The sequence below is a fragment of the Canis lupus genome, chromosome 11, assembly GCF_003254725.2.
Source record: "Canis lupus dingo isolate Sandy chromosome 11, ASM325472v2, whole genome shotgun sequence".
In the NCBI taxonomy this organism is placed as follows: Eukaryota; Metazoa; Chordata; class Mammalia; order Carnivora; family Canidae; genus Canis; species Canis lupus.
Genome location: NC_064253.1, coordinates 36,046,878 through 36,059,288, shown reverse-complemented (window position 1 = coordinate 36,059,288; position 12,411 = coordinate 36,046,878). Strand labels below are relative to the sequence as shown.

The 12,411-nt window shown below is 38.1% G+C and overlaps 1 protein-coding gene across 23 annotated transcripts in view; it reads left to right on the top strand.

Annotated features, from left to right (window-relative positions):
• Positions 1–12,411, top strand: part of BNC2 (basonuclin 2) — a 438,856-nt gene that overhangs the window by 303,994 nt on the left and 122,451 nt on the right. For all 23 annotated transcript variants that reach the window (XM_025432667.3, XM_035697029.2, XM_025432660.3 and 20 more), the window contains one exon: positions 8,384–8,619. In XM_025432667.3, coding sequence (XP_025288452.1) covers positions 8,384–8,619 — 236 coding nt within the window. The remainder of the gene's footprint in view (positions 1–8,383; positions 8,620–12,411) is intronic.

The window sequence follows — 12,411 nt, the reverse complement described above, 5'->3', positions numbered from 1 at the left end:
CCAAGGTCATGCAGCAAGTAAGTGACAGAGCTGAGATTTGAACCCTGGGAGTCTGGTCCTGGAAACTCTGTTTTTTATCTGGAGGACAACAATCTTTTTTTTTTTTTTTTTTTTTTTAAACATTGAGAACTTTAAATCATTATTTTAGGTCCTTATTTTATCTCCTTAGCTTGTTTCCAGTTCACAGCCCCCAAATAACATTACTATAAATGTAGTCATGTTGGCTGGAAAGTCTTGTATCCGTTCAACTTACACATGTCTGCCATGAAAATAATATAAATAGAAATTTTCTTGTTTAACTTGAAGATGATAAGATCCAAAGCAATATAAATATTATACATTTTTATAATTCATTAAACACAAGGTGGATTTTTGTTGGAAACACACCTGTCAATAAAATGGACAGGGTTATAATATTTTTCTTCCCAGATTAGTTCATATCAGTAAATGAATAGTATTTATTGTAAGAAATAGAAAAGTTAGACCCTATCATTTATCATTTTTGCAGCTATAACTGCTGAGATACCTGGTCACATGAATAGATGGGACAAGGAACTTAATCTAATCATCATTGGGCTCTCAGAAGTCATTTCAGATTGTTTGCCAAAAAGTACACAATGATCAGGTAGTTAGTTTCGTTAAAAGGAAAAAAATGAAAATCACCCACCTTATAATCCAGATATTGTTATAGTCATTAACCTTCTTAATTTTAGGGAAAAGGCATTAACAAGGTGTATTAAATGCCCACTTATAAATTTAGCTGTTAGTCTTTCATTTAAAGGTATATTGTTTATTCTAGGACACACAGAAAAGATTGAGATAACAAAAACACTGTATTATTCAAATAGTTTCTTCAGTATGCTCTTTTATTATTACGAAAAGATACTTTTATCATTGCAAATTCAGCTTTCCTGATTGATGAAAATTTCCCACCAGTGGTCATGGTCAAATCATGCTGCCAAATCTAATTTACATTGGAAAAAATTGAGCTCACATTTCAACTCAAATAAATGTATTAATTTGCATTATGAGAAAAATTATTTAAAAATCAATGTATTGTCGGCTCCATTTCATAGGGTAGATTACTAAAACAGTCTAGAATAAAATGTGGAGCTAATAAAATTACTCATTTTACAATAGAAATGCTATTTCTTATTATTTAATTAGTAATGATGTAGTATAATGTAAACCTAACTTTTTTATGAAGAGTATGTTAGAAGTCATGGAAAAAAAAGTCATGGTCTTACTTTGATTAATGTGGCTCCATGTGTGTATCACAATACGGTGTTGGACTTTAGGAACAAGTTAGGTAAGAGTCCTATCTTTTAAAAAAAAAAAAAAGATTTTATTTATTTATTCATGAGAGACACAGAGAGAGAGAGAGAGGCAGAGACACAGGCAGAGGAAGAAGCAGGCTCCATGCAGGGAGCCTGATGTGGGACTTGATTCTGGGTCTCCAGGATCACACCCTGGGCCGAAGGCAGGTGCTAAACCTCTGAGCCACCCAGGGATCCTGGTAAAGTCCTATCTTATAAAAACATTTATTCATATTGTTAGATCTAGTCAAACTGATTTCATATATTTAATGAAAGCAGTTATATACTGTTAAAAATTAAGTGCTTTGATTTAAATTATAATTTATGCTGATTTCACTTTTATTAACAGGATGTGGAAAATATTCAAAATTTTATAAGAAATAAGATGAGGGGCAGGTACCTGGGTGGCTCAGTTGGTTAAGCATCTGACTTTTGATTTTGGCTCAGGTCATTATCTCAGATTCCTGACATCAAGCATTGTGTCAGGCTCCACACTTAGTGGAAGCTCCACTAAGTGTGGAGCCTGTTTAAGATTTTCTCTCCCTTCCCCTCTGCTCCTACCCACACCCTTTCAAAAAAAAAAAAAAAAGAAATGAGATGAAAATGATGATTAATCATAACTGAAATAAATATTTGTTATTATTTAAATAGGCTATAATTACCTTATTAAATGATCAACATAGTTTCTGAAAGAAATGTAAAATTTTTATTCATGCTTTATCTAGTGTGTCTTGCAAAGTTTGTAGATAGGAAAATATTCAAACTGAATCTAGAAGAGTAGATGTGTCATAGGCTCAGGGGCTTTTCTTTCCAGGTAATGATCCCAACTCCTGGGGATAAGTGTCAGGAAAAGAATGGCTTTCCTTTGAATATGTTAGGAGGCAAAAGCCATTTTCACTATTGGACACTTGTGCTTTGTTCTCATAGGATACTTTCTAAAGAGTGATTCATTGTTAAAATAGGTAGGAATGCTAGAGGTGAATGCATTCCTCTTCTTCCATTTTACATTCTATCTGAATTCTGAATATTCTAACATAGGCCCAAATATTAGGCTCTAGTTACCCTTTACCCAAATAGGTATAGTCAGGAAAAAAAAATGTCCCTTCTGAGGTTCTTGGTGCTTTTATTATTAAGAGGCTTCCACAAAACCTCATTTATTTTGGCATCCAGGAGAGTCTTCCACCCTTGGCCAGTGCACTGTGTAAGTCACCATTATTCTGTAATAAAGGAGGGATATGATTTTTAATGGAGAAATGGAAATGGCTAATCTGCATGTGCATGCAGGCCTTTTCTCACTCAGGTGGATCAATTTTAGGAAAAAGTAAGTTGAGGATTATAGGATCTGGAAATGGAATCCCAATGTCTGCACACCTTTTGGAAGGCCTTCGCGTCCTTCATATATAGGCACATCATCGTGGAAGTCCACGGAGTGAAGGCATGTCCCAGTGGAGTATTACAGACATGTTCTACTCTGTACACTCAACACTAAGCCAAACCTTCACCCAGATGTCAGTGATTTTTAGTGTGGCATGTATAGTGGTATACATCAAAGTCATCCATGCTCAGTTTTCAAAACTAACCATGATCATCTCTCTCTCGACTGTTCATTAGGGGGTTGTGGCTCTGTGGCTGAGGTTTATGCAGTGGCTTTTACTGCTGAATGCTTGCCATGTCCCTCAAGCTGACAACCATTGTTTTAATTCAACTTGTAGACCCTTGTCAAAATTTTATATCTAACATTATACATCATTTTTATCTTATAAAATGTTTAATGTTTTCTATATCCTATTAACAGGAAATAGAAGTCTTCCATAGCTTTTGGCCTTCAGTATTAAGGCTTCTTACGCCTTGCCCATCTGACTCTTTTGTATATATCCCTAACTATTTGGCCTCAAGTGTTAAAGATTCTGTGGATAGTCTATTCTCCTACACGTATCCCATTAGTTCAGTGTTTCTCAAAGTGTGGTCCCTGGCCAGCAGCATCAACATCTTGTGGAGACTTAACTCAAAATGCAAATCCTTTGTCCCCACCACAGACCCAGTCAGAAACTCTGGGGATGATGGTCTAGTGTTAGTTGGTCTAGTGTAACCCTTCAGGTGATTCCAATGCACATAATGTTTAAGAATGCCTGCCTTAGTTCCATCTACCTAGATCGCTCTCCTTTCTCACTTGCTGAATTCTCAGTTATCTTACAAGACTGTGCCTTTCTGCAGAGTTGCCCTCTCTTCTGTGTCCTATAGTACTTTATCAAATCTCTTTTATAGTATTTATATTGATGGCATCTGTCTCCTTTGAGGGCGGAGGCCACAACGTAAATTACTTTTGCATCTGCATGCAGCCCCTACCTTGGTGATAAGTTATTAAGTGCTGGTGAATAAATGAATGTATGCATGAATGAAGGAGAAGAGCATTGTAGGAGGAGTGGCGATCAATAAGGTCAGCTGCTGTGAAGAGATCATGGAGAATAATGAAGGATAAAAGCTATTGGATTTCATAGTAAGGCAGGTGTTGGTGACCTTTGAAATGCTTGCTTCAGCAGAGTGATGGGCAAGAAGCCCAGTTTGCTGGGAGTTAGGGACTTCCAACATGATGAAGACTTGCAAGTTTCCAGACATACTGACTGTTTATCTGAACATGTAGTGGAAACAGAATTTTCTTGGGAGAAATAACCAAGTGACCTTAGACCAGTTACTTAACTTCATTGAGCCTGTGATCTCTGAATAGGCAATAATAGTAATACTGTGTGGTTTTTAAAAAAATTTTAAAGGATTAAAGGAAATCATTATAACCCCCTAGAATGATGCCTTTTAGTTAGTACTTACATGGTCATTTTCTTTGTCCATTCCCAAACACACAATTATTTTTATTTAATAATGCTGATGGTATCCATGACCCTTTGTAAATTTGTATAAGATATGAAATTGTTAAGGATACTCTATTTCTAGTCCTTGGAGAAATTGTGAATAGTATTTGGCCTGGAACTGAAATACCTTCAGTTGAACCACTGATAGCTACTTTGAAATTACATGGTATCCAGCTGGAAAAGTACCCCTAAAAGTGATTGGCTTAAGCCTCTTTCAGATACAAATTATGGAATTCTACTTCAAGCAGACATAAAAAGGGAGAGTAAGGAGATTTTTTTTTTTTTTTTTTTTTGGCTCATGTAACTGAAAATTCCAAGGATAATACCAGCCTCCACTTTACCATATCCATATCTTCTGATCAAACAGTTATTATCAGTACTTGGTCTTTCTCAGGCCATCCAGCAGCCTGTCTTCCATGTGATTCTCATTCATATATATTAGCTGCAAATTTCTAGGAAAGAGAAGACTTCCTACTAGTTCTAACTAAAATCCTAGACTCAATCTCATTTTTAGACTTAGGTCGCTTGCCCATTCTTGAACCATTTGCTGTACCAGGGGCTTGGGATATCCTGGTTTCAAGGCCTAGCTTAAGGAACATAACATTCTGGTCTATGAAATAATTGATAGTGTAGGGGAAGAATTATTTCCCCAAAGGGAAATCCAGTTTCTGGTATCAGAATGAAGGGGGGTAGATGCAAAGCAGGCAAAACAGTTGTCATCATCTTATTTTATAGAAAAGCACTTTTTTTTACACTTTGCTTCCAGCAACTGTAGAGGTCCTAGCTTAAACAAGTTGAATGGAAGAAAAGAATGACAAAGTATTGGAAGTTCTCTAATCCTCATGTACTCCCAACTTCACCAAGAATAGCTTTACTTTTATTATACCCAATTTTTGTTAAGATTTCATTTGAAAATGGAATTTGGGGAAAACCATTGGTATAGGACAATTTAAGATGGTTAGGCCCATAAAGTATAAAGGTAGGTGACCCTCTTTTCTCACTCCATTCTGCTGAACAAATTCTTGCCCTGCCTTTTATTCATCCCCATTGGTCCAATTCATGTTCCTAACCCCACTATGACTCAGACTTGAGTCCCTGAGGCAGACTCCATTTACTGTTATTATGACACTTAAAAAGTTGTCACTTACTCTTTGCCCACCTGGAAGACATCCTCAAAAGTTGTCCACAACTTGGTGACTCAGTGTGAGCCAGCAGTTGTAAAGCAGGAAAATTTGATACATTCAAGAAATTTGACAGATCATAATCTTTGATGATATGTATATGCTGAAATTTGTAATTTACATCTGCAAGGTGGGCAGTTTTTCAGTCCTTTATGGTTCATCTCCTAGGTAATTGCTGCTTAAATGACAGTCTGAGGTTTGTTTCCCTTATCTGCTATTGACTTTCTTTAAATATCTGACCCACCCTTTCATCTTCTATATCAGAGTATAAATGTGGCCAAGTGCTGGTTTATGTAAATAAAGTTTTATTGAAACACTGACACGCCTGTTGGTTTAAGTCTTATCTGCACTCCCTCTATAACAGCAGAGGTGAGCACTTGTGAAACAGAACATATGACCCACAAACCTAAAATATTTACTGTCTGGCATTTTATAGAAAAAGTTGTTGATTTCTACCATATATTTACGTGGCTTATAAAAGTATTTCTCCTTTTTTGACATATGGCATATTTAGGAGGAAGAATTAGGTAATGTCCTTATTATTCTCATTCTCTGATTGTTCTCTAAAGCATTTCTAGGGAAATGTTTTTGCTTTACCTTTCCACTTGGGTGCTTTCAGTTCTCTGAACAACTTCTCTTTTTTCTGGCCCCTTGACAGTTTAGTCTTCTTCATCTTTTTAAACCTCCAGCCCTTTTTGGAGAGTGAGAGGGAGAGGTGTGATAACCTTCCATCCAGCCCTTGAATACATAGGTACACATACCTGCATGTACTTAATGCATGGCTGTAGGTACCAAACAAAAGGACAGAAATCAAGATTCAGTGTGATCTTATTTCCCCTCTACTGAATCCTCTTGGTTTCCTATTTGTTGTGGTCATAGCAGTGTATTTAGTGAAGAAGTGTTTGATGCAGGCCAGAAGGGTTGATGAAGGGAAACGGGGAGAGGAACAGATTCCCCTGACCTGGTCACAGGATTCTGTAAGCAGAGCAGCTTACTCATCAGGAGACTGAGTAGTAAAGCTCTACTTGAAGAAGAACAGGGATAATAATACCTCATTCCTGCATTTTCGCAGTCTAAATGCCCTGTGGAGTGAGAGAAGACTTCAATCCCTAGGCTTGTGAATCCCTTATCTTTCCCAAACGTTAAATTAATTTTTAAAGCTATTTATTCAAAGTTGACTTAACCACTAGAATAGGAAAGATCAGACAAATCAGCTGCAAGAAATGAAGTATGAGGAAACCCGAACTCTTTGACAAAGTATTCCTGGGAGTAAATGTGTTGAATGAAGCCAGCGGGTAAATGATAAGGGCCTTTACACTGTGGATGTAAGAAAGCAATTTATCAAGAGTACATGAACTCTCTGGTGACCACAAGTCAGGAGGAAACGAGAGTGGAGGAGGAACCCTGAAAAAATACATTTGAAGTAGTAATAAAAAGTGTGTGTGTGCATGTACTTTTAAGTACCTGCATTAATATGCAGAAATACGGGCATATTAAAACAGGAGTTGCTCAGAGTGCACATGTACAGTAGCCTATACTGTGAAGGGATAAGGTGCTGGGAAGAGTGGTTGAGAAAGGCCAGACAGTGGTTTAGAACTACACAGAAAACTTAAGCACTCTCAGGTATAGTTACGATTTGAGCCTGGTTGTTGTCTGATATCCATTTGCCTGACTTATGAGATTAGATGACCATCTTTCAAGCTCGCATGTTTATCTTTTTTAATCTCTGGAAGGTCATCTGTGTATAATTCTGACAGTTGATCTAAGGCTTTTGTGCTCTCTTAAGGAGTTCAAAGCACCTCTCACTCATTATCTCATTAATCTTTGCAGCATCTCTTTGAGCCTTGTAGATGAGACAATGTTATCTTAATTGTTCACTGTAGAGAAACTGAGGAAAAATGTAATTACATTATCTGCAGTAGGGTTCCCAGGAGCTCAGATAAGGATGGGGGCTAGAATGTATGACCTTATCTTAGCTTTTAGATCTAGATGTTACTTTTTTAGATATGAGGAGATAAAGGCCTACAATATTTACTCTGGGGATGTGACCATCCTTAGTTTTTTTGTACTAAGAGAACACCCCTGAAATACATAGAAATTCTTCAATTTTGATTTTTGTCATGTTTTTCCTATTTTCATTTGATACTAAACCCTTGTCAGAGCTGTTAATAAAAAGTGACCAAGTTACAATGTGAATTCCTTTTTCTTGAACATGCCAGTGAGCATTAAACTGTCTAACAGGTAAATAGCAAGAGGGAGAGTTGGAAGAGCAATTCTTGGGGTTATCCCTGCTCACTAATTTAACTTGAGTTACATTACTAGTCCTTATTCTCTCAAATTAGGTCTTTTATCCTGTAAAGAGCATGCTCTACTTTCTTTTTAAACCATTCAAGTATTTTAAGAGGTGAGTCTTATTCAGAAAACTGATCTCGGTTGAGCCTGCTCTTATGGCAGGAGTCAAGAATTCTCTGTCTCTGGTGGAGGCATGGGGAACACCGTGACAACTTGGATAAGCCGTAGGTTTTTTTTTGTTTTTTGTTTTTTTAGGATTTTATTTATTTATTCATGAGAGACACAAAGAGATAGGCAGAGGTGGGGAGCCTGATGTAGGACTCCATCCCAGGACCCTGGAATCATGAGCTAAAGGCTCAATTACTAAGCCACCCAGGTGCCCCAAGCCACAGTTCAATTAGCAAATTAATTAGTCCGGTTTTTAGAGCCAGTCACAGTCCTTTAGAAACCTCAATGGCTCTCTTTCTGAAAGTCAGATATGTTTTGTATTTGCTGTTGTCTGCGGCTGTTAAACTACACCAAATTAAAAAAAAAAAAAAGGTGAAACAGGGAGGAGGTGGGAAGAGAACTATTTAAATTGCAAAAGTTTGCTTAAACATCTGTGGTTATGATCCGTCTGTAGAAATGGAGCCCTGATAACTTCCAGTGACTTGTTTCTACTTTCTTTGTCTCCGTCCCTTCCCTCTTTCTATTCCTGCCCACCTCCGGAACTTTGGTGGGACCACCACAGCCTTGGATAAACTCAGCACCCAGCACCTATACCACCCCACCCAGGTGGAGATCGTGCAGTCCAATGTGGTGTTCGACATCAGCAGCCTGATGCTCTATGGGACACAAGCGGTGCCTGTGCGGCTAAAGATCCTGCTAGACCGTCTCTTCAGTGTCCTGAAGCAAGAGGAGGTGCTACACATCCTGCATGGTCTGGGCTGGACTCTGCGGGACTACGTCCGGGGGTACATCCTTCAGGTAGGGGGAGGATGTCGAAACTGGTATCTGGCCAGCTCTAGTTGGGGTTGAGGAAGAACCCTTGTAAACCTGGCCTCTTTCCTGCCCCTCATGGGCCTGGGCATGCCCACCCTCTTCCAATTAAAGCAGTCCTTTTGGCTTGCTTGTCAGGGAACTGGGAACAAGGAACTCTGTCCCAGCAGGCTGGCATTGGGGCTCAGTGGTGTAAGGTCAGAAAAAAGAATGTGGCCCATTGCCTTGTGTTGCTTTGTTTGCATCTTTTTAATTTAGCTCTCTCCCCCTACAACCTGGGCTTCCTGCTTCTCCACCAAGTCTGATTATAGCTCCCTAAAAGGGAGGGCTCTTTGAGGTGGGTGATGTGTTTGTGAAAATTTGAGAGTACATTTCATCTGCATTTAGTAGGGCTTTTGCTTACACCGAATTTGTAGGTTCATTGTTTTGTGGTGGTTTTTTTTTTTTTTGGTTGTCTGTGTACCCTATTTATTGCTGCTTCCTCTAAATCAAAAGAAGAACTGTAACCTCTGCAAACTCTCTGCTTTTATAACCAGTAAAACCCATTCTAGAACACACAGACATGGTTATAGATTTGGCTTTCACAACAACTGTTCCTCCAACTTGAGCCCCTTCTTTGTATTAGTGGCACTTGCAATCTGGTAAGAGTCCTAGGACTTCTGGAGGCCTGCAACCTCCACTTTCCCACCCCCACCCCAACCTCCTTGCATTTTTTCATCATTTTTTGCAGCATGTCATGAGTTGCTTTGCATTGTGTACTTTGCCTCTGAAATGTTTTTATGGCCATCTGTCTTCCTACGACCCTTGAAGGGTAAATGTTGAAAACAGCATGTTGGGAGACCCCAGGATCCAAAAAGACTACACTGGACGATGAAGAAGTACTCCCTCCTGCCAAAGGAGATCACAGTTGGAGAAGGTAGACTCTGAAGTGATTTTTGAAATTTTTTATGGGATAATACCAGGAGAATTGCCCCCCTTCAAAAAAAAAATTTTTTTTTACTCTGCCAGCCTTGTTTATTCCCTGAATCACCCAGTGTTGTGTGCAAGGCCTTGGCTGCCAGCTTGGTATGTAATGAGTGAGGGGCCTCACATCTCCCTCTTGCTTTAACCAGGCATTAAAGCACACACATTCCTGTCATTCTCCTATGTGGTACCTCCAGGTGTTAGCCAGGGCAGGAGAGCAGAGAGGTGTGATGACAGGAAGTAGAGAGAGACAGAGAGAGGGTGGAATAACCCGTCTGCTCCCGTGACTGCTTTGGTTAGCATTGAATCATTGCTTAGTTTAGTGAGGTGTCAAGTTGGAAGGCACAGAGAGTTTGGCCCTCAGAAGACAAGATGATGATGATAATAGGAATAATTATATATTACGTTTTTAGTTTATAGAAGACTTTCACAAGCATTATCTCATTTGCCTCAGGATGGGGGTATTTCAGTGGGGTGAGTGGAAAGTTAAGTCCTGGGTGGTCAGGGGACCTGAAAGGGCATGAGGTCCAGGAGGAAGGGGCCAGGAAAAATAAAGCACAGAACCAATTTCACAATACCTGCTCACACTGGCCTAGAGATAGATATGGTGCCACATGTTTCTGCATTCGTTTCCACAGCATAAAGATTAATATCCATTTGGGATAGCTCTTATTCTACAGAAAGGAGCAAAGCTCTTTGCACATTTTTGAACAGAACTGTAAGCGTGGCTAAGCACTCTTTTCTTTATTCAAAACCTAAGATAATATGCCCCAATCTAGTACCACCTTTACTGCCTCCACTCTGATGCTTAGTCTGTCATTAATGCTGTATTTCAGTTCTACATGTGTATTTTTGCCTAAGATCTCTGGAGCATATGCATGGTATCTTCCTGTCCAAACAGATAGGAGGTGCATGACTGATTATCTGCCTTCCTAACAACCCACCTCACTATAGCCTTTTTATGGCAGGAAATATAGAACCTGCTGGTGGTTCTGTGATATGGTCCTGATGTTTTGCCTTGACCAATCAATACCTGTTCTTTGTTTTACTTGATATTGTTATTAAAGTGTTAATTTTTCTCTGTTTCAGCCTATTTCTAAGTCAGGCATAGAAAATGTACATTGAAATGTATTCTCTATTTCTTTTTAACAATACAAAATTGCAAGAGAAATTAAGTCTGTGAGGAAAATTCTGCAAAACCACGAACTGAAATTTATAAAGTCTCTGATTTTAGGGTTAAGTTATTGCCTATGAAGAATTCTGACATCTATTGTGATACTTAAGTCATAATTAATTTTTATTAATTTAGTATACATTTTGAAAATGTCTTAATATAATCTGTTTCTCCATTCAGAGTCTAGAATTGACATTTTGAGAAAATCATGGATGATTTTTGCATTAGAAGAACACTAGGTTTAGTTTCTGTCTTGTTTTATTGATAGGACTGATGTAATATAGATTTTACTTAAATGATGCTTTTTGTTAACATCTATTCTCTACTTCTTCCTTGTGAAAACAGTTTGGTTTAGGGAAGAAGCAAGAAGTAGAAAGATACAAAACTAGTAAGAAAATGCTCATTTTGTTTAAAAAAAAAAAACTTGAGAAACAAGAGATAGGCTATAAAGTAAACCCTTTTCATCTAAAGCAATGTGATTTGGCTATTGGCCAGTATTTTTTAAATTATATATAGTAATGATAAGGTATACACAAATGACTTTGAATATAATGATATGTAACATTTTCATGCACAGAGGCTATAAACTGTGTGTCCAAAGGTTGAGGAACCCTATAATGCACTGTTAGTGTACAAGTCATTTTATCTGGCTAAAACTCAATTGTGTTGTAGCCCTCAAGGCATCAATTTTAGCATTATTGCTCTCAACAACAGTATATTGAATATTATGTCAGTTAAAGGAGAGTAATTATCAAGGCAAGTTAGGGTGGCTGTTAGACTTACCACATATTGACTTGGTTAGCAGTTGGCTATAGATTGTGTTACTGGGCAAATGAAGATGTACGGGAAGTTGAACTGGTGAAGCCAGGATATTAATTCAACTCTCTGTGGGCCTAAACCTATATCCCTTATGTCTCCACAGCTACTGCTGGTTTCGGAGATAGTTTTGAATGTGGAAGAATAGCAGGTGTCTGCTTTGATTTTGAATTATTGAATTCAGGGGATAAGAGGAGTGGGCTGTTCAAAACTATCACTTACAAGTGATATGTATGAAGAGGTTATTAAAAGGAAAAGGGAGGTAATAGTAATGCCACAGATTCACTTAAAAGGCTAGCAATATCTTTCAAAAATCCTGTTGCTGTTTTGATAAAAATTACTTCTCACTTATGTAATTATCCATGTAATTCATAAGTGAAGCTGCTAGGTGTAAAATGTATAGCATAACTTGGAGCACAATGATTTAAGAATCCAGGTAACATCTTTACATATGTGTGTGTGTGTGTGTGTGTGTGTGTGTATGAGTTCAATTTGCCAACATATAACGTAACACCCTGTGCTCATCTTGCCAAGTGCCCCCCTCAGTGCCTGTCACCTAGTCACCTGAATCCAGGTAACATCTTAAAGGTAGAAAACCCAGTATTCTCCTGTGTAGCAATTAGAGTGGTCATTCATAAAGTACAGAAGAACTGAGGTAAATTTTAGACACTCCATAAAACAGCAGAAAAAGGAAATAGGCAATTACATGCTAAAATATAAAGGAACATGGGATGTTTTTCCTGCTACCAAAGAGTTATTTTTTTCTCGCGTCTCTATCCCATGGTACATTTATTGACAATAAATAAAAGCAGTGTTCTGTTTTTTCC